Source organism: Chiloscyllium plagiosum, unplaced genomic scaffold (assembly GCF_037043375.1).
Source record: "Chiloscyllium plagiosum isolate Xiang-an unplaced genomic scaffold, Cpla_swu_hap1 HiC_scaffold_21, whole genome shotgun sequence".
NCBI classification, from domain to species: Eukaryota; Metazoa; Chordata; class Chondrichthyes; order Orectolobiformes; family Hemiscylliidae; genus Chiloscyllium; species Chiloscyllium plagiosum.
Window position 1 is genome coordinate 53,395,437 of NW_028270159.1, and position 20,761 is coordinate 53,416,197.

Consider the following 20,761-nt stretch of genomic DNA (forward strand, 5'->3'; position numbering starts at 1 on the left):
GGTAGATGCCAGTGACTAGGGGAACGGCACGCTCTGGATCTCACATCTTCAGTACTGTTGCCGAAATGTTGTCAAGGGCTCATAGCCTTTGCTGTATCCAGTGTCTTCAACCATTTCTTGACATCACTTGGAGTGACTAAAATTGGCTGAAGACTGGTATCTGTGACGCTGGGGAGCACTGACGGAGGCTGAGATGGATCATCCATTTGGCACTTCTGGCTGGAGATTGCTGTGAAAGCTTCAGTCTTACCTTTTGCCCTGACGTGCTGGGCTCCTCCATCATTGAGGATGGGGATAGTTCTTCTCCTCCAGTGAGTTGTTTAATCATCCACCACCACTCTCAGCTGGACGTGACAGGACTGCAGAGGTTAGATCTGATCCGTTGGTTGTGGGATCGCTTAGCTCTGTCTGTCACTTGCTGTTTATGCAATCTGGTGTGCAAGCAGTCCTGTTTGGTGGCTTCACCAGGTTGACACCTCATTTCCAGGTTAGCTCCAGGCATGCCCTCCATTCTTCATTGAATCAGGATTGTTCCCCTGGCTTGATGGTAATGGTTGAGTGCGGGAATATGCCAGGCCATGAACTTACAGATTGTGCTGGCGTACAATTCTCCTGCTGTTAATGTCCCATGATGCCTCATTCTTGCCGAGTCTTAAATTGTTAGATCTTTCCCATTTAGCACAGTGATTGTGCCAGACAACACAATGGAGGTTATTATCAGTGTGAAGACAGGACTCTGTCTCCATAAGGGCTATGCATTGGTCACTCTCAGGAGAAAGTGAGGACAGCAGATACTGGAGAGTCAGATTTGATAAAGTGTGATCATGGAAAAGGCACAGTAAGGTCAGGCAGCATCTGAGGGGGAGCAGAGTCAATGTTTCAGACCTAGCCCTTCATCAGGACTGGGTAAAAACAAGGACTGCAGATGCTGGAAACCAGATGTTAACGTTGCTATTCAAAGGTTGTGGGTTCAAGTCCCACCAGAGTCGAGCTTTAGTTCATGGTTTGAAATGTGATCAGACCAGGTTCGACTGCTCATCTGCAAAACCTGCAATATTCGTGCAGAAACCGAACTGTCTTCAAATGGAACTTGTTTTAAAAGGGCTTTTGCCCGAAACGTCGATTTTCGTGCCCTTCATCACTACTGAGCCACTGACTTTTCTGGTCTATCCGGTGGGACAGGACATGGTGATAGTGGTATCTGGGACGTTGTAAGATATGATTCCATGAGTATGACTATGTCAGTCCTGATGAAGGGTTACACCTTGTCAAGCGCCACACTTTATCGACATTGGTCACTCTTACAATGCTGTTATGGATAGATGCATCTGCAGCTGGCAGATTGGTAAGGATGAGGTCAAGTATGTTTTTTCCTTCATCACCTGTCTCAGACCCAGTCTAGCAGCTATGTCCTTTAGGACTTGACCAGCTCAATCAGTCGTACTGTTGCCAAGCCACTCCTGGTAGTGGATATTGTAATCCCCCACCCAGAGCACATTCTGTGCCCTTACCATCCTCAGCGTTTCCTCCAAGTGCTGTTCAACATGGAAGAGTACCGACTGATCAGCCGAGGGAGGACGGTACATCGTAATCAGCAGGAGGTTTCCTTGCCCATGTTTAACCTAAAGCCGCGATCCTTCATAGCGTCTGGAGTCAATGTTGAGGACTCCCAGGGCAACCATCTCCCAAATGTAGACCTCTGTGCCACCACCTCTGCTGAGTCTGTCTTGTAAGACAGGACATATCCAGGGACAGTGAAGATGGTGTCTGGGAGATTGTCTGTGAGGTATGATTCCGTGTGTTTGACTAGTCTGAGAAAGCTCTCCCAATTTTGGCACAAATCCCCCAATGTTAGTAAGGAGGACTTTACAGGGTCAACAGGGCTGTAGATCAATGCCAGGTGGTCTGCCTGGTTTCATTTCTTTTGAACCCCACAGCAAGTCAATATAACAGTTCGAGTCATTTCAGTGGGCATTTAAGAATCAGATATGCTATTGTGAGTTCTGTAGTCACGTGTCGGCCAGAACATGTAAGGATGACAGATTTCCTTCTATAAAGAACATTGGTGATCTTTATGACAGTCAACAATTACTCCCAATCCAATCTTTAACGTTTTTAAAAATTCTAGCTGCATTAATTGGCCTCTTTTTTTTCCTGAGACTGCTCCCCGTGCTCTAGGTTCACCAGACCGGTGGGGGGGAAGTGATCTCTGTGAAACTAGATGCTGCTTCAGGAACAGAAGTGTCGGTATTAATTTAATCAGTTCCCTTGGCCACAGAATTGACAGACATTTAATTTTAGTTTAACATGCGCAATAACTTCCAGGCTGTCCTTTGATCCTGAAGAAGGGCTCATGCCCGAAACGTCGATTCTCCTGTTCCCTGGATGCTGCCTGACCTGCTGCGCTTTTCCAGCAACACATTTTCAGCTCTGATCTCCAGCATCAGCAGTCCCCACTTTCTCCTTTGATTGTTTCCTGCCAAGGTTTGGTGGGCTGCTCTGTGATTGGCTGTTTCCCAATGGAGTTGGGAAGGCTGCTCTGTGATTGGCTGTTTCCCAATGGAGTTGGGAAGGCTGCTCTGTGATTGGCTGTTTCCCAATGGAGTTTGGCAGGCTGCGCTGCGATTGGCTGTTTGCTTAGTGGGGGTTTTGGTGGGTTGTGCCATGATTAGCTGTTCCCTGACAGTGTTTGAGGGGCTGCACTGTGATTGGCTGTTTCCTGATGCACTACACTGTGATTGGCTGTTTCCTGCTGCTAATACTCTTTTCATGTTGTCTGCAGCTGAAGCGGATGAAGGAGCTGGAACAGGAAAAGGACGCTCTGCTGCAGGGCCTTGAGGTAATCGATTGTGCCCGAGGCTGGTACTTCCAGCAGATCCGGGCAATCCGGGAACGACAGAAAGATGTCAGCAAGTCGCCCAGTGGCAGTGTGAGTGGCTCACAGGAGAGCAGCTAATGGACAAGAACTGACCACCAAACTGTAAACCCCACACGCTCCCTGCTCTTTGTGTGGACCTCATAAAAACCCATCTCTGGGGACAGGCATTGGACTGGATTTGAGAGGAGGAATATAGGAATTGGGAGCAGGAACAGGCTGCTCTGCTATTTAACATGACTATAGCTGATCTGCTCCCCATAGCCCTTTATCCTTCTTTTCATTAGAAACGTATCTAGCCCTTTCTTGAATCTGTTGATTGATTTTGCCTCCATTGCACTCTGGGGCTGGACGTTCCACAGCTCTCTGAGAGAAGTAACTTCTCCTCCGTTTTGAACCTACCTCGTCTCACTCTATGTCCGTGACCACTTGCTTGAGACTGTCCCACAAGGGCCAGTCCATCTTATTAATCCCCTTTAGTATTTTATATCCCTCAATCAGATCCCTCCTCATTCTTCTGAACTCCAGAGAGTACAAGCTCCTCGTGCAACGGCCCTCCCATCCCTGGAATCAATCCGATGAATCTCCTCTGAACTGTTTTCCGTGTCACCACATCCTTCCTCAAGTAAGGAGACCAAAACTGGACTCAATACTCCAGGTGTGATCTCACCAACACCTTACATATTTGTAACAATACTTCTTCACATTTATAATCCAGTCCTTTGGCAATAAATGCCAGGATTCCATTTGCTTTTCTTATTCTATGCTGCACCTGCATACCCACTTCCTGTGATTCATGCACAGTCACCCAGATCTCTCTGCACTGGGAATCTGCTACCCATTTCAATAATAATTTGCCGTTTTGTTTTTCCAGGCAAAATGGATACCCTCGCACTTACCCACATTAAGCTCCAGATACAAGTCCGTACTCCGATCCTATCAATGTCCATCTGTAAACTCTTTTAACTCCTTTTCAAAGCCTCCTTTCCCACCCCAAACCGTCTGCGAATTTTGCTATGCTACACGCTGTCCCTGCTTGCAGACCATTGATTTAGATTGTAAATATTTGACGTCTGAGATCTGAACTCTGCAGCACCCTATCGGTTACGTTTCGCCACCCAGAGAAGATCCCATTTATTCCTGACCCTCTGCTTTCTGTCAATCCTCTATCCAAGCCAATATTCTACCCGTAATCTCCTGGATCTTACCTTTTGGATCAGTCTTTCCTGTTTTTTGCCTGTCTCCTTTTTTGAATAAGGGTATCATAATAGTTTGTTTCCAATTCGCTGGTACCTTTTCATGCAATAATGCATCCACTATCTCTGCTACCACCCCCTTTAATACTCTAGGGTGCCAGCCATCACATCCTGGGGACTTGTCTGTCTTTAATCCCATGAGTTTATTTAATACCTTCTCCCTAGTTGTAGTAATTTCACCAAGTTCCTCAGCAGTTTTTGGGAAGAAAACAGAGACACAATATTGGTTTTGTACCTCTGCCATTATTTCCCATTGTTATCTCGCCATTTTCATTCTCTAAAGGTCCAACATTTACTTTCACGATTCTTTTCCATTTTATATACTTTTATAGAAGCTTTGGGATCGGCGCTTATGTTTTCTACTAGTTTCTTTTTGTACGTCAGCTTCACTCTTTTGATTTTGTTTTTAGTAACTTTGCTGATGTTTAAAGTTCTCCCAATCCTCTGTTAAGTCTTGCGGTATGATATGTCCTAGTTTTGCCTTGTTAAGCCATGGATGATTTTTCACCTTTATTGACAATTCCTCTTCCTCTCTGTAAATGCCCCTCAATTATATTCCTACCTCTCTAAACATTTGCCACTGTCGTGCCCTTTTAATATTTTACCCCAGTCCTCTGGTCTGTACCTTTGTCTAATGCTAAAAATCTCGTGTGCCACTCTATCTTCACTCTTTCAATCTGAATTTTACACTCTAGCATGTCATAGTCATTCCTTCCAAGAGGGTCTTTATAAACTACAAGATCATTTAGCAATCCTTTCTTGTTACATCATAACAAATCTAGCGTAGCCAGTTCTCTGGTTGGTTTCAGATATGTTGCTCTAAGAAACAATCCCTCGTGCACTCTATGGACCTTTCTTCTAGTCTATCCCTGCCAAGTTGATCAAACCGGTCAATATGCATGTTCAATACTTGTAGTTGGGTCCTTGTCACAAGCCCTCACTATTTCCTGGTTTATACTGTGCCCTACTTTGGAAGTACTATTCAGGAGCCTTTAAATTACTCCTCCCGAAGGGCTTCTTCCCTTTCTTTATGTATCCACCCAAACTGATTCAACATTTTGGTCCCTAGTGCCAATACCATTTGTCAATCCAGCCTTGATGACATCCTTAAGCAATGACGCAATACCACTTCCTGCTCCTTCTTGTCTATCCTTTTGGAATCTGAGCATTTAACCCCAGTCCTGCTCTCCCTGTAGCTACGTTTCAGTAATCCCCACCATTTGTCTCTATTTATGCCGTCAGCTCCTAAACTTTATTCCGAATACAGTGTGTATTTGGGTACAAGGCTTTTAAACACTGATTCGTCTTTCTCATTTAATACTTTCTCGTGCACTACACTTTCCATCCTTTTTTTATTAATCCCAGATAACACAGAGCCTCAACACAGTATCATTTACTCCAACTTTTCATTGACGCTTTAAACTTTTCTGATTCCTTCCCTCCCCATGGTCATTAGACTGGCCTTGCCTGTTTATCCTATTAACCTCAACCTGCTGCTCACTTTCTGACTTTGTTCCCCCCCCCCCCCCACCCCGGCACTCCCCACTTTATTAGTTGAAACAAGCGAGTGGTTTTCCCATCAAGATTCCACTCCAGTTCATTTGCAGATCTTCAAATGCAATGTCTGTCATGAACCAATGCTGACTTTGAACCAACTCAGCAGCTTTTTAGAAAGGATTTTAAATGACAGTATTGTTTTGAACAGTATTCTGGGAAATCACTTGAGCGCAGTTTGATTTGTGAGAATGGACTGATCGCAAAAAGTGATTATTTCTAGTCAGTGTGGTCACGGTTCACCAATTTTGAGTAAGTCAGTTTTAAACAACTGAAAATTATTTCAGAAGGTCAAATATTAGGTATATTGAGGCTTGATGCAAAATCACCAGCTCCTTCATAAATTAAGAGAAATGTCTGATTACATCAGAGTACCACAGAAACAAGCTCTCAGCCTATCCAGACTGTTCCACTCAGCCCTCCTCCCACCTTTCCTATCTCACTTTTCCCTGTGTAATTCTGTTTCCCTTCTTCCCTGATGTACCACTCCCACTTTCACTGCGGATGTATCAATCCTGTTCACTTCCATCACTGAGTTCCACATCCTCATCACTCTCTGGGTAAAGGCCTTACTCCAGAGTTCCTGTCTCGAGTTTCTTGGTGTGAATATTATTGGTCTCTGGTTTTGCTCTTCCTTTATTAGCAGAAGCACTTTTTGCTTTGTGCCTATTGAGCCAACACCTATCGCAATGTTAAATTTCTTCATTTGCTCAGCCTTTCAAGAGAGAAGTGACGCCCCACCCCCAACCTCTGTGTGTCCTCTTGTTCCGAGTGGAATATCACGGGAACAGGAGGAGGCCACTCTGCCTCTTGGGTTTTGTCCCACCCTTCAGTCAGATCCAGGCTAACCTCTGACCTGCCTCTTCCTACCTGCCTGCAGATGATGATAATCTGATCAAACTCCATGTTCAAACAACAACTACCATTTGCAGAAACCCAGGTCCAAACTACTACTACCCTCTCTGTGGAAATGCCAGCATTCCAGGAATTCTTTTGAAAACTGTACTGTCCGTACCCAGAATCTCTGGATCACCTCTGTTTCCAGTTTTTCATTTTGAAAGCCCCTGATTCTATCCCAAAGTGAATGATCTAACATTTAGCAATATTGAACTCTCTGCCACAGTTTTGTCCATCCACGTAATCTGTCACCACCTCTTTGTAATGTTATGCCTCCATCCCCAGTACTGCTCACCTGGGTCATTGACAAACCCTGGGATTTGTGTCATCTTGACCCATGACCTCCCTTGCTCAGCGATACAGTAAATAGTTGAGGCACTGAGCCTTGAGGGACTTAACCAGTCACATTCTGCCAATTAAAAACCTTCCCACTTTCCTGACTCTGACTCATTTACTACCTCTGATTCAGTCAACCATTTTGATTCGATCCCATGTACGAGATATGATGAAGGGCTTTTGCCCGAAACGTCGATTTTGCTGCTTGTCGGATGCTGCCTGAATTGCTGTGCTCTTCCAGCACCACTGATCCAGAATATTTACAATCAGTGACATTGGTGAGATCAGATTTTAGTCCGAGACTTTGAAAAAATGATTGAGTTTAAATTTCCCCCAGCTACTGCGGTGGGATTCAGACCCCTGTACTCAAAGCGTTAACCTGGATCTCTGGATTACTACCTCACTGATGTGACCAGCATTTCTCCCAGTTCCTTTCCATTCCTTTATGGTGCCCAGAACTACACCCAGAGGCTGTGACCGGTTTAGAATGTTGGCAGGGATAAAAACTGGCTGCCTATCGGGAGCAGAGATTAGGAAGAAATGGGTCTTTTTCAGGTTGAAGGATGTTATGAGTGGTGTGCCAAAGAGGTTGGTGCTGGGGTCTGAGCTCTTTACAATTTATATTAATGACTGGGATGAAAGGATGTTCGTTAAATTCACTGATGACAAAAAGACAAGTTGGAAAGTACATTGTGAGGAGGGCACGAGGTAGGTCAAAGATCTGGACAATGGACTACAGTATGGGGAGCTGTGAAATTGTCCATTTTCTCAGAGAATGACCAAAGAAGCAGGTTTGGTAAATGGTGACTGGTTGCTTGGCTCAAAGATACACCAAGAAATCTGGGTGTTCTGGAGCATGAATCACAGCAAGTACTCAGGAAAGTTAATAGGATCTTATTGTTTATTGTGAGTAGAATTGAATTCATAAAGAGGAAGGTTATGCTTCAGTGGTACAGGGCATTGGTGAAACAGCAGGAGTACTATGTACAGTATTGGTCACCGTATTGAAAGAAAGATGTTAATGTATTGGGAGCAGTTCAGAAAAGGTTTACTGGACTAACACCGAGAATGAACAGATTGCCTTATGAGGAAAGATTGGACAGGTTAGGCCTGGATCCTCGGGGGTTTAGAAGAATCATGGAATCCCTACAGTGTGGAAGCAAGCCATTCAGTCCATCGAATCCATACCACCCCTCCTAAGAGCATCCCACCCAGACCTTACCTTATCCCTGTAACCCTGTGTTTCCCGTGGCTAACCCATCTAGCCAGTACATCCGTGGGCACTATGTGCAATTTGTGATGAGTTTAGATTAGAGTAGTGCTGGAAAAGCGCAGCAGATCTGGCCAATCCACCTAACCGGCACATCTTTGGACAACCTCAGAGGTGACTTAATTGAAATATTATAAGATCCTGAGGGGATTTGACCGGGTGGGTGTGGAAAGGATGTGGTTAAGCCTGGAACTAGGTGTCATAATTTTAAAACAAAAGGGCATCCATTTAAAACTGAGATGAGATTTTTTTTTTCCTTTCTCCAAAAGGCAGTGAATTAAATATTTTTGTGGCAGAAGCAGATAGATTCTTGATTGCCAAAGGGAATCATTTCTCCCTCTGTCCAGACCTATCATGATATTGAACTCCTTGACTGCATCACTTCTCAGCCCAAGGAAAACAGTCCTAGCTTCTCCAACTGATCGTTAGTAAATCCTCATTCCTAGAAGCATTCCCATGAATCCATTCTGCGCCCCCTCTAATGTCTTAAATTATTACACGGAATAGGCTAAAAATTAATAACACCCCCCTGTGTCATAGAGATGTACAGCATGGAAACAGACCCTTCGGTCCAACCCGTCCATGCCGACCAGATATCCCAACCCAATCTAGTCCCACCTGCCAGCACCCGGCCCATATCCCTCCAAACCCTTCCTATTCATATACCCATCCAAATGCCTCTTAAATGCTGTAATTGTACCAGCCTCCACCACTTCCTCTGGCAGCTCATTCCATACGCGTACCACCCTCTGTGTGAAAAAGGTGCCCCTTCGGTCTCTGTCACTGTGAACTTTATAGTATTTTCTTCCCTGGTGTGCAAATTACTCATTTAGTAACTCCACCATGCTCCCATCTCCATGTCTAAATCACCCTTTTTGTTCCCTAATCAGCCTCTTTTTAATATTTCCATGCCTATAGAAACTCTTACATTCTTATTTTCTTAGCTGCCAGTTTCTTCTCATGCTCTCACTCTGCTTCTCACTTCTTTTTGTCCCATTTCCACACATCCTGTGACTTTTCCAGAACAGAACTGGTTCTCCTTTTTGTTCTCCGCCTGCCATCTGTCCCTCGTGCCCGTTACTGCTTCACCCCTCCGTCTTCGGCGGAGCTTGGGTGTAGTTGGTGCTACCTTTTCCCTTCAGGGGAATGCACCTTGCCACCATCTCCTCTCGAGACTCCTGCTCTTTCACGAGCCAATCTTTGATGCCAGTTTCCCTGAGACAGATCTGTCTGCGTCCAATTTAAATTTGTTCTGGGGTGCTCCTTGTAGCCGATTGAAGCCTCAGACTTTCATCACTATCCCCTATATGTTTCCAGACAGACACTTGACCCACCTCAATGCTCAGAACCAGATCCAGCTGGATCCCTCCTTGGACTGGAAACATGATTTAGAATATCCTCCACGATTATCCTGGGAGAGTTTGATGGGGGGGACAGTGTAGAGGCAATCTGCTCTGTATCTAACCCCGTGCTGTCTCTGTCCCTGGGAGTGTCTGATGTGGACAGTGTAGAGGGAGCTTAACTCAGTATCTAACCCCATGCTGTCCCTGCCCTGGGAGTGTTTGTTGGGGACTATGCAGAGGGAGTTTTACTCTGTACATAACCCTGAGCTGTCCCTGTCCTGAGAATGTTTGTTGGGAACAGTGTAGCGGATGCTTTACACTTTCAGTTTAAGAGTAGAGGAAGCTTTACTCTGTATCTAACTCCTGTGCAGTACCAGTCTCAGGTGTGTTTGATGGGGACAGTCTAGAAGAAATTTTCCTCTGTTTAATAGAGAAGGGGGAGCTTTCCCCTCAGTTTAACAGAGGTTTGGGAGCACAGTGTGGGATCTAGCCTGGGGTTATTGCCTGACAGTGGGGGATTTTTAGTGTTTGTTCTCTGTGGGAGAGTCTGTGCTGGGTTTTCATGGTGGTGTGCATGTGTTACTTTGTGCATTGAGGGGCTGACGTTCTCGGCCCAAATTGAGGACAGTAACACAGACGCGTGATTGTTCTTTCTTCTTGCCCCCTGTAGGCCAACGCAGCGGAAGGCCACTCAGTCCGGATGGACCACCTCCTGACCAAACTGCAGGCAGTCAGGCACTGTCTTGCTGACCTCACCTCCTGCTCTGCCAAGGTCAGCTGTGGTGACTCGATCCTCTGCCTCCAGCTCACTCACTTCTCTCCTGTTACCTCAATCTCCCTTCTCCTTATTACCTGGGTCAGTGTTGTACTATCTGCCTCTGAATGGTCTGATCTGAACCCCCACCAACCCCCTGTGTGTGTCGTAACCAAACCTGTAGCTTTTCCCTCAACCTATCCTTCCTTCTCACGGATGCTGAAGTGAATGGGAGTCTATGTTCCACAGCCTGTCCTTTGTCAGCCAGGTTGTTGAGTGGTTAACTATTTGACTGCGCTGGGCATCACACTGGTGCTGACGTCTCCATCAGTGTAAGCTATTGGACGCAGCTTTCGCCATTTTGTTCATCTGACTCCGTAGAGCTTCCTGCAGGAACAGGCTGAGGTATAAATTCACCGGGACGTGCCCTAAATTGTCAACCTCCATTACAAAGTTCAAAAACGCTTGTAAAGTTTGACCCAGCAATTACAGTTTAACTTCAGCACTGGGGAAACTCCTCAAGATGACTATACAGGCTAGAAATGGAAAGACCGTCAGAAATGGGAAGATGACTAGCCCCTTGACCTGCCCCACCATTCAACAGGATCACGTCTGATCCGACATTCCTCGTTTTCCGGTGTATTCCCCCTAACCCTTGATTCCAGGTCAGGTGGAAAACTTGCGTGCTGAGTCTGGAGAGGCAGCTCTGATTTGGAAAAGGGAGAGTTGTGTCTCGCAGACCTGCTGAGAGTTTTCTCGGAAGGTGTTATGGAAAGGGCCGATGAGGGCGAAGTCAGTGAGATTATGTCCACAGATTGCCAAAAGCTGTTCTGTACTGTGTCGCACGTTGGAGTTGAGAAGGAAATGATCGTTTGTGGAAGAAAAAGGACAATGTGGATCCAAAACCAGCTGGATGATAGGGAACAGAGAAATGGGTGACTTTCTGGGCTGGAGGACAGTTGGTGGTGGAGTTCCCCATTTTAGGATCCTTGCTTTTCCTGATATCTGTTGGTGTGCAGGGGACAGTTTCAAAGTCTGCAGATAACACTCAATTGTAAACTGCAAGCAGGACAGTGTAGAGCTCCATCCAGAAGGATATGGACAAGGTGGGTGGCTCAGTGGTGAGCATTGTTGTTGCCTCACAGTGCCAGGGACCCGGCTTTAATCCCAACCTTGGGCAATAGTCTGTGGGGTTCCCTCTGGGTGCTCCGGTTTCCTCCCACAGCCCAAAGATGTGGAGGTTGGGTTGGGTTGGCTGTGGGAATAACAGGGTTACAGGGATAGGAATTGGGGGGGGGGTAGGTCTGGGTGGGATGCTGTTCAGAGAGTCTGTGTGGACTTGATGGACTGAATAGCCAGTTTTCACACTGTGTGGGTACTGTGTGATTCTAAGGGTGGCACTGTGGCTCAGTGGTTAGCACTGCTGCCTCACAGTGCCAGGGACCTGGGTTCGATTCCAGCCTCGGGCGACTATTTGTGAGGAGTTTGCACATTCTCCCCGTGTCTGCGTGGGTTTCCTCTGGGAGCTCCGGTCTCCTCCCACATTCCACAGGATATGCAGGCCAGGTGAATTGGCCATGCTAAATCGCCCATAGTGTTAGGTGCAGTAGTCAGGGTAAATATCGGGTAGCAGAATGGTTCTATGTAGGTTACTCTTCAGAGGGTCAGTGTGGACTTGTTGAGCTGAAGGGCCTGTTTCCACGCTGTAGGTAATCTAATGTAAGTGGGTGGATGGTGGCAGATGAGTTTCAACACAGAGAGATGTGCGATAATGAGTGGTATGAGACCCGGGCCTCTCAGCGCCAGAGACCCGGGTTCAATTCCCGCCTCAGATGACTGTCTGTGTGGAGTTTGCACATTCTCCCCGTGTCTGCGTGGGTTTCCTCCGGGTGCTCCGGTTTCCTCCCACAGTCCAAAAGATGTGCAGGTCAGGTGAATTGGCCATGCTAAATTGCCCATAGTGTTAGGTAAGGGGTAAATGTAAAAAAAAAGACAACATTGGCTACTGAAGGATACTACTGGATAATGAAGGGGTGTAAGAGCAGAGGGAACTGGGTGTATCTGTGCGTAAGTCATTGAGTGGAGAGAGTAGCTAATAAATTATATAGGTTTGTCAGATTTATTAAATAGGGACATGGAGTACAAAAGCAAGATGTGAAATGTGTACGAGACCTCAGCTGGGCACCACCTCAGAGAGAATGGACAACCAGTTTATGAGAATGGTTCCAAGTCTGAGAAACTTCAGTACTGTGGTTGGAATGAAGATATTGGGACTGGGTTCTGTAAGACAGAAGAAGGCAGAGAGGCAATTTAACAAGTTTTCCGAATCATGAATGGGCTGGATAGTGGAGAAGTTGTTCTTGCTGTAATCAGAGTAAGATCCAGAGGGGACAGGTTTAAAGTGATGTGCAAATGTTTTAAAAAAAACATTTAAACTGAGCAAGTGGGGCGGCTCGGTGGCACAGTGGTTAGCACTGCTGCCTCACAGCGCCAGAGACCCGGGTTCAATTCCCGCCTCAGGCGACTGACTGTGTGGAGTTTGCACGTTCTCCCCGTGTCTGCGTGGGTTTCCTCCGGGTGCTCCGGTTTCCTCCCACAGTCCAGGCCAGGTGAATTGGCCATGCTAAATTGCCCGTAGTGTTAGGTAAGGGGTAAATGTAGGGGTATGGGTGGGTTGTGCTTCGGCAGGTCGATGTGGACTTGATGGGCCGAAGGGCCTGTTTCCACACTGTAAGTAACCTAATCTAATCTAATCATCGTTGGAGGCTGAGGTTATGGAGGTTTATAAAATCATGAGGGGCGTGGATAGGGTAAATAGGCAAAGGTCGTTTCCTCAGGGTGGGGGAGTCCGGAACTGGAGGGTTTATGCTGAGAGGAGAAAGATATAAAAGGGACCTAAGGGGTAACTTTTCCACGCAGAGGGTGGTGCCTGTATGGAGAAAGTGAGGTCTGCAGATGCTGGAGATCAGAGCTGGAAATGTGTTGCTGGAAAAGCGCAGCAGGTCAGGCAGCATCCAGGGAACAGGAGAATCGACGTTTCGGGCATAAGCCCTTCTTCAGCTCAGAATTCCTGAAGAAGGGCTTATGGCCGAAACGTCGATTCTCCTGTTCCCTGGATGCTGCCTGACCTGCTGCGCTTTTCCAGCAACACATTTCCAGCTGGTGCCTGTATGGAGCAAACTGCCAGAGGAAGTGATGGAGGCTGGTACAATTAAAAAGCCATTTGGACTAGTACACAGTTAAGAAAGGTTTAGAGGGAGAGGGACTAAACACAGGAAAATGGGACTAGTTTAGTTTGACAGACATGGACTGGTTGGACTGAAGGGCTAGTTGCTTGACTCTCTGACCGTGTAGAGGGAGGTTTACTCTGTATCTAACCACATGCCATCCTTGCTGTCAGAGTGGTTGATGGGGACAGTGTTGAGGAAACAGTCGATGGTAAGAATCGTCTTGCTTCCATCTCTAGCTTTTGTTTATTTTGCGTCTTTCCTCCAGTCAGTGTGATTGGGGGGGGGAGTGGGGTGAATGCTCAGTTTGTGTGAGCGTGTGGTTGCGTTGTTTTTGTTCTGGTGAAGTGTCACGGGCTACGCTGCCTCACTGTGGGTGGGGGGGAGGAACGTTTGTCTGTGTCTGCCTGTATGTCTTTGTAACGCTGGCCTTGTCCTTACCCACAGATGCTGTCCCAATCTTCCAACGCGGTGAATGGGTGTGAGTTCCCAGTTCCGTGTAACATTCCCATCCCTGGGAATAATCTCCAGATGGTCACGATGCTGAAGGAGCAAAACCGGCTGCTGACCCAGGTATGAACCAGCAATGTGAGGCCGTTCAGCCCTTCCAACCTGCCCCGTCATGCGATGTTTGATGATGGCTGACTGGAGTGGTAACTCTGTTCCCCTTTATCCCTCACTCGACAAATATTCTTCAGTCTCAATCCTTCAGAGTCTCACTGGGCCACCAGCTGTTTTGGTGGGAGAGGGAAGGTGCAGGATTTCCTATACCTCTGTGGTGAGAGGATGTGCTTCAAGTCAATCCCCCTTCCCTTTATTCTGGATTGTCCCATCACAGGGAATGGTTTCTCTCTCTTTTAGAGTCATAGAGATGTACAGCATAGTCCAACCCGTCCATGCCGACCAGATATCCCAACCCAATCTAGTCCCACCTGCCAGCACCCAGCCCATATCCCTCCAAACCCTTCCTATTCATATACCCATCCAAATGCCTCTTAAATCTTTCAATTGTACCAGCCTCCACCACATCCTCTGACAGCTCATTCCATACACGTACTACACTCTGCGTGAAAATGTTGCCCCTTAGGTCTCTTTTATATCTTTCCCCTCTCACCCTAAACCTATGCCCTCGAGATCTGGACTCCCTGACCCCAGGGAAAAGACTTTGCCTGTTTATCCTATCCACGCCCCTCATAATTTTGTAAACCTCTATAAGGTCACCCCTCAGCCTCCGACGCTTCAGGGAAAACAGCCCCAGCCTGTTCAGCCTCTCCCTGTAGCTCAGATCCTCCAACCCTGGCAACATCCTTGTAAATCTTTTCTGAACCCTTTCAAGTTTCACAACATCTTTCCGACAGGAAGGAGACCAGAATTGTTCCAATAGGATTAATCCAATTGGATCTTTTTAATCATTTTAATCAACTCGCCCCTTAATCTCATGTTCCGGGAATGCTAGTCCCATCTGTCACCTGGGCACCCAGTTTAATCTTTTACTCCTGGTGTCATTCTACTGAAGGGGCACGGGCACCCTGCCCAAGGAGCTGGGCTCAGAACTGGACACTGGAGCAGAGCTCTGTACAACATAAGGCAGCAAAGGCCAATCCAGGAAACTACAGGCGGGTCAGTCTAACCCTGGTGAGGGAACATGCTCTAAGGGACAGAGATCATCTGTGTTGGAGAGGCGGAGTGTAATCAAGAACAGGCAGCGTGGCTTTATTATTATTACGTTGGATCAACTGTCCTGAAGACATTTATCCATAGTAACCCTCCAGTTCTATGATTGTCCAGCTCCTCTCTCAATTTATCTCCGGGTTAAAGTGAGAATGTGGTGTGGGATTGTTTGGTTAAGGATGGGATTGTTTGGTTAAGGAGGGATTGTGGTGTGGGATTGTTTGGTTAAGGAGGGAGTGTGGTGTGGGATTGTTAGGTTAAGGAGGGAACGTCGTGTGGGATTGTTTGGTTAAAGAGGGAGTGTGGTGTGGGATTGTTTGGTTAAGGAGGGAGTGTGGTGTGGGATTGTTAGGTTAAGGAGGGAATGTGGTGTGGGATTGTTTGGTTAAGGAGGGAATGTGGTGTGGGATTGTTTGGTTAAGGAGGGAGTGTGGTGTGGGATTGTTTGGTTAAGGAGGGAATGTGGTGTGGGATTGTTTGGTTAAGGAGGGAGTGTGGTGTGGGATTGTTTGGTTAAGGAGGGAATGTGGTGTGGGATTGTTTGGTTAAGGAGGGAATGTGGTGTGGGATTGTTTGGTTAAGGAGGGAATGTGGTGTGGGATTGTTTGGTTAAGGAGGGAATGTGGTGTGGGATTGTTTGGTTAAGGAGGAAATGTGGTGTGGGATTGTTTGGTTAAGGAGGGAATGTGGTGTGGGATTGTTTGGTTAAGGAGGGAGTGTGGTGTGGGATTGTTAGGTTAAGGAGGGAGTGTGGTGTGGGATTGTTTGGTTAAGGAGGGAGTGTGGTGTCGGATTGTTTGGTTAAGGAGAGAGTGTGGGTGTGGGATTGTTTGGTTAAGGAGGGAGTGTGGTGTGGGATTGTTTGGTTAAGGAGAGAGTGTGGTGTGGGATTGTTTGGTTAAGGAGGGAGTGTGGTTTAAGAGTGGTTGAGGGGGTGTGGAGAGATGTTGTGCAGATTGGCTGGGATTGTGGCCTGGGGTCTGGGTCTGACCCTGGGGAAGGGGTTGCTGCTGGCTCTGGGGCACTCTGATCTAATGAGTGATTGTATTGTTGCAGGAGGTGAGTGCAAAGAGTGATCGGATTACCCAGTTGGAACAGGAGAAGGTGGCCCTGATCAAGCAGCTTTTCACCGCTCGCTCCCAAAGCCATCACGAGAACAGCCAGCTCGACTCCACTTTCATCTGACCGACAGCCAGCAATGTCGAACTGAGACAGGCCTCTTCCATCCTGCCAGAGCAGAGATTTCCTTGTCACCCACCAGCTGCCTGCCCTGACCACTCCAGCAGCACCTGAAACCCCTCACTCCAGCTCTGTCTGTGTCCGTGTGTGTGTCTGTGTCCGTGTGTGTGTGTGTGTCTGTGTCCGTGTGTGTGTCTGTGTCCGTGTGTGTGTCTGTGTCCGTGTGTGTGTGTGTGTGTGTGTGTGTGTGTGTGTCAGTGTCTGTGTTCGCGTTCAGAACCTGTCTGGCAGCAGGTAGCACTTTACAGACAGTTAGCGTTTTCCTAACCTCACTCGTGTAACAGACCAGCAACGCTAAACCCTATACAGTGTCTCAGTCTTGGGTGGACAGGTCATATTGAACTCCCTCTGTGTCCGTGTGAACCCCACACATTGTTTACTTTTGCTGTGATTCAAGATGTCTTTCGAACACTATTGTCTGTCTCTGTCTCACACACTCTGAGTACAGGGGCTTGGCAGGAGATGAGAGCACAGTCTCAGCACACTCCCCTCCCCACCCCCACCCTGAGTTTGAGTTTACGTTTTATTACAGTTGGTACGACCTGAAAAAGGTACTGAACAAATCCTCCAGCGTTCTCTCTGTTGGAGAGGGCGCCTGTGTTCTCTTTTTTTTTTAATAAAGTGACTTTTCCACTGGTGCTGGTGTCTGTGTGGAACTTTCAAAGTGGAATCCGTGGATCTGGATATTTCCATGGCCAGAGAGTTGTTTCCGAATTAAACAGGAGCTGTGGGTCGATATAAAGCAGGATTCCCAGCACAGCAAACTCCCAGGGAATTCTCCCTACCATTGAAAATTCTAATCAATGTTTCCCCCTGTGGCTGTAGCACACTGAAACGGAACCTGTATCTTACACAATTCCAGAGGTTCGAACTTACTTCAGTTTAACAGTTGAGGATTAAAGCCTTGCTTTAACTCTTGAGTTACTATTGAACTGAGCACCCCCTCCATGAACTAATCTCCTCCTTTCCCCTCACACCACCTTCCCACTCCTGGCAACCACCTACCTCCCCTCACCCTCATGTTACCCCCCTCACTCACCCTCCTACCCCTGCACCATGATACTTATCTGTCATCAGTCACTGTCCGAGTCAATTTGGAATGGGCACTGAAATCCTGAGCTGCTACAGTTGGGGTCTGCCCATTCTGCATGTTTTCCAGTTCCCTTAATGGCTAGATGTGGGATACAGAAGACTGGGACCCAGGCCAGACCAGTTGCTAACATGTAGACTGGACCGTATGGGTACTGTGCAGTACTGAGGGTGCACCCCACTGTTGGAGGGTCAGCACTGAGGGAGTATGACATTTTTGGTAGGCTTAACGCTGAGGGAGTGACATCGTTGGAGGGTCAATGCTGAGGGAGCACCACACTATCAGAGGGTCAGCACGGAGGGAGCGCGCACTGTGGGAGAGTCAGTGCTGAGGGAGTGCGCACTGTAGGAGGGTCAGCACTGAGGGAGCACTGCATGTAGGAGGGTCAGCAGTGAGGGAGTGCTGCACTGTAGGAGGGTCAGCATTGGGAGCGCCGCATGAAGGAGGGTCAGCACAGAGGGAGCGCTGCACTGTAGGAGGGTCAGCGCTGAGGGAGTGCTGCACTGTGGGAGAGTCAGTGCTGAGGGAGCGCTGCACTGTAGGAGGGTCAGCGCTGAGGGAGTGCTGCACTGTAGGAGGGTCAGTGCTGCACTGTGGGAGAGTCAGTGCTGAGGGAGTGCTGCACTGTGGGAGAGTCAGTGCTGAGGGAGTGCTGCACTGTGGGAGAGTCAGTGCTGAGGGAGCGCTGTACTGTAGGAGGGTCAGCGGTAGGGGAGATCGCACTGTCTGAGGGTCAGCGCCGAGGGAGTGTCGCATTGTAGGAGGGTCAGTGCTGAGGGAGCGCCGCATGTTGGAGGGTCAGCGGTAGGGGAGCATCGCATTGTCGGAGGGTCAGCCCCGAGGGAGTGCTGCACTGGAATGGAATGTAGTTGCAATGGCCCATGGGAGAATGGAGGAATCATGCTGTTCTTTAGTAGTCTGTGGAAGTAGACATCTACTTACTGGAGTGGAGCATTGGCTCTTGCTTTGCTGGGGTCAATAATAGTCGTATCCCTTGTGAGAGGGGTCTGTCAACCTGGACCAGAAAAACCTGCTCTTCCCCAGGCCCATCCCTCCTACTCATATCCCAGAACAAGTGGAGCTCTCTATTGTACCGGAGTGCAACCTTTCCCCCCTTCCCCTCCCCTAGGAGCAGAATGCCACACCACCTGCATCCTGTTGTACCAGAGTGCTGTCACATCACCCCAAACAGATAGCTCTGGCTCCTGTTGTATTGCCCACTGTTGGAGTGGAGTGCAACACTGCTCACTGTTGTAGGAGAACGCAACACTGCCGTCTCTCATTTCTCTTACAGGTAGTTCTCCTGTAACACCGTAATTGCGTTCTGATGAAACCTTGCTTAATAGGAAATCACATAATAGAAATAATAGGGCCGATGGGAAAAGTGGGCTGAGGGGCAGACCAGCAAAAAATATCACTCGCAATCGCTCAAAAATCACCCAAGAGTCTAACACAGCTGGAATAAAAGTTGAAATTATATTTATTAATGAAACAAAAATAAATTTCACACAGTACATTTTAAAAATGTGAAAAAGCTGCTCTATATACAGTATCTCACACAGAGATTTCAGTGCGGACATTGGCACTTGCGCAGAATGAATTTTGTGAACCGACCGCCGCTGGGATCGCACTATTGTAATTGGAGGTGAGCCTTCTCCACAACACTTCCCTAATTCTTCAGCCAAATCACACTGCCAAAGCGCGTGTTATCTCAGAACTACCTGTATTACTTTGTACCTAGTCACCTCGGGACCCGAGATGGTGCCATGTTCACAATAACAGACAATAGGTGCAGGATTAGGCCATTCTGCCCTTTGAGCCTGCACCACCATTCAATATGATCATGGCTGATCATCCTTAATCAGTATCCTGTTCCTGCCTTATCTCCATAACCCTTGATTCCACTATCTTTGAGAGCTCTATCCAACTCTTTCTTAAACGAATCCAGAGACTGGGCCTCCACTGCCCTCTGGGGCAGAGTATTCCACGCAGCCACCACTCTCTGGGTGAAGACGTTTCTCCTCATCTCTGTCCTAAATGGTCTACCCTGTATTTTTAAGCTGTGTCCTCTGGTTCAGCACTCACCCATCAGCGGAAACATGTTTCCTGCCGCCAGAGTGTCCAATCCTTTAATAATCTTATACGTCTCAATCAAATCCCCTCTCAGTCTTCTAAACTCAAGGGTATACAAGCCCAGTCGCTCCAGTCTTTCAGCGTAAGGTAGTCCCGCCATTCCAGGAATTGACCTTGTGAACCTACGCTGCACTCCCTCAATAGCCAGAATGTCTTTCCTCAAATTTGGAGACCAGAACTGCACACAGTACTCCAGGTGTGGTCTCACCAGGGCCCTGTACAGCTGCAGAAGAACCTCTTTGCTTCTATACTCAATCCCTCTTGTTATGAAGGCCAGCATGCTATTAGCTTTCTTCACTACCTGCTGTACCTGCATGCTTACCTTCATTGACTGGTGTACAAGAACACCCAGATCTCTTTGTACTGCCCCTTTACCTAACTTGACTCCATTTAGGTAGTAATCTGCCTTCCTGCTCTTGCCACCAAAGTGGATAACCATACATTTATCCACATTAAACTGCATCTGCCATGCATCTGTCCACTCATCTAACCTGTCCAGGTCACCCTGTAATCTCCTCACATTTCACCCTGCCACCCAGCTTTGTATCATCAGCAAATTTGCTAATGTTACTATTAATACAATCTTCTATATCATTAATATATATTGTAAAAAGCTGCTGTCCCAGCACTGATCCCTGCGGTACCCCACTGGTCACTGCCTGCCATTCCAAAAGGAGCCGTTTATCACTACTCTTTGTTTCCTGTCAGCCAACCAATTTTCAATCCAAGTCAGTACTTTGCCCCCAATACCATGCGCCCTAATTTCGCTCACTAACCTCCTATGTGGGACTTTATCAAAGGCTTTCTGAAAGTCCAGGTACACTACATCCACTGGATCTCCTTTGTCCATCTTCAGAGTTACATCCTCAAAAAATTCCAGAAGATTAGTCAAGCATGTTTTCCCCTTCATAAATCCATGCTGACTCTGACCTATCCTGTTACTGCTATCCAGATGTGTCGTAATTTCATCCTTTATAATAGACTCCAGCATCTTTCCCACCACTGAGGTCAGACTAACTGGTCTATAATTTCCTGCTTTCTCTCTCCCACCTTTCTTAAAAAGTGGTATAACATTAGCCATCCTCCAATCCGCAGGAACCGACCCCGAATCTATCG

General features: G+C 47.4%; 1 protein-coding gene across 1 annotated transcript in view; it reads left to right on the plus strand.

Moving 5' to 3' along the window:
* sapcd2 (suppressor APC domain containing 2) overlaps window positions 1–17,052 on the plus strand; it is a 29,745-nt gene extending 12,693 nt beyond the window's left edge. Inside the window, exons 4-7 of the mRNA XM_087998575.1 lie at window positions 2,783–2,929; window positions 10,202–10,303; window positions 13,960–14,085; window positions 16,240–17,052. Coding sequence (XP_087854701.1) covers window positions 2,783–2,929; window positions 10,202–10,303; window positions 13,960–14,085; window positions 16,240–16,368 — 504 coding nt within the window. The 3' untranslated portion in view covers window positions 16,369–17,052. The remainder of the gene's footprint in view (window positions 1–2,782; window positions 2,930–10,201; window positions 10,304–13,959; window positions 14,086–16,239) is intronic.
* The last annotated feature ends 3,709 nt before the right edge of the window (window positions 17,053–20,761 follow it).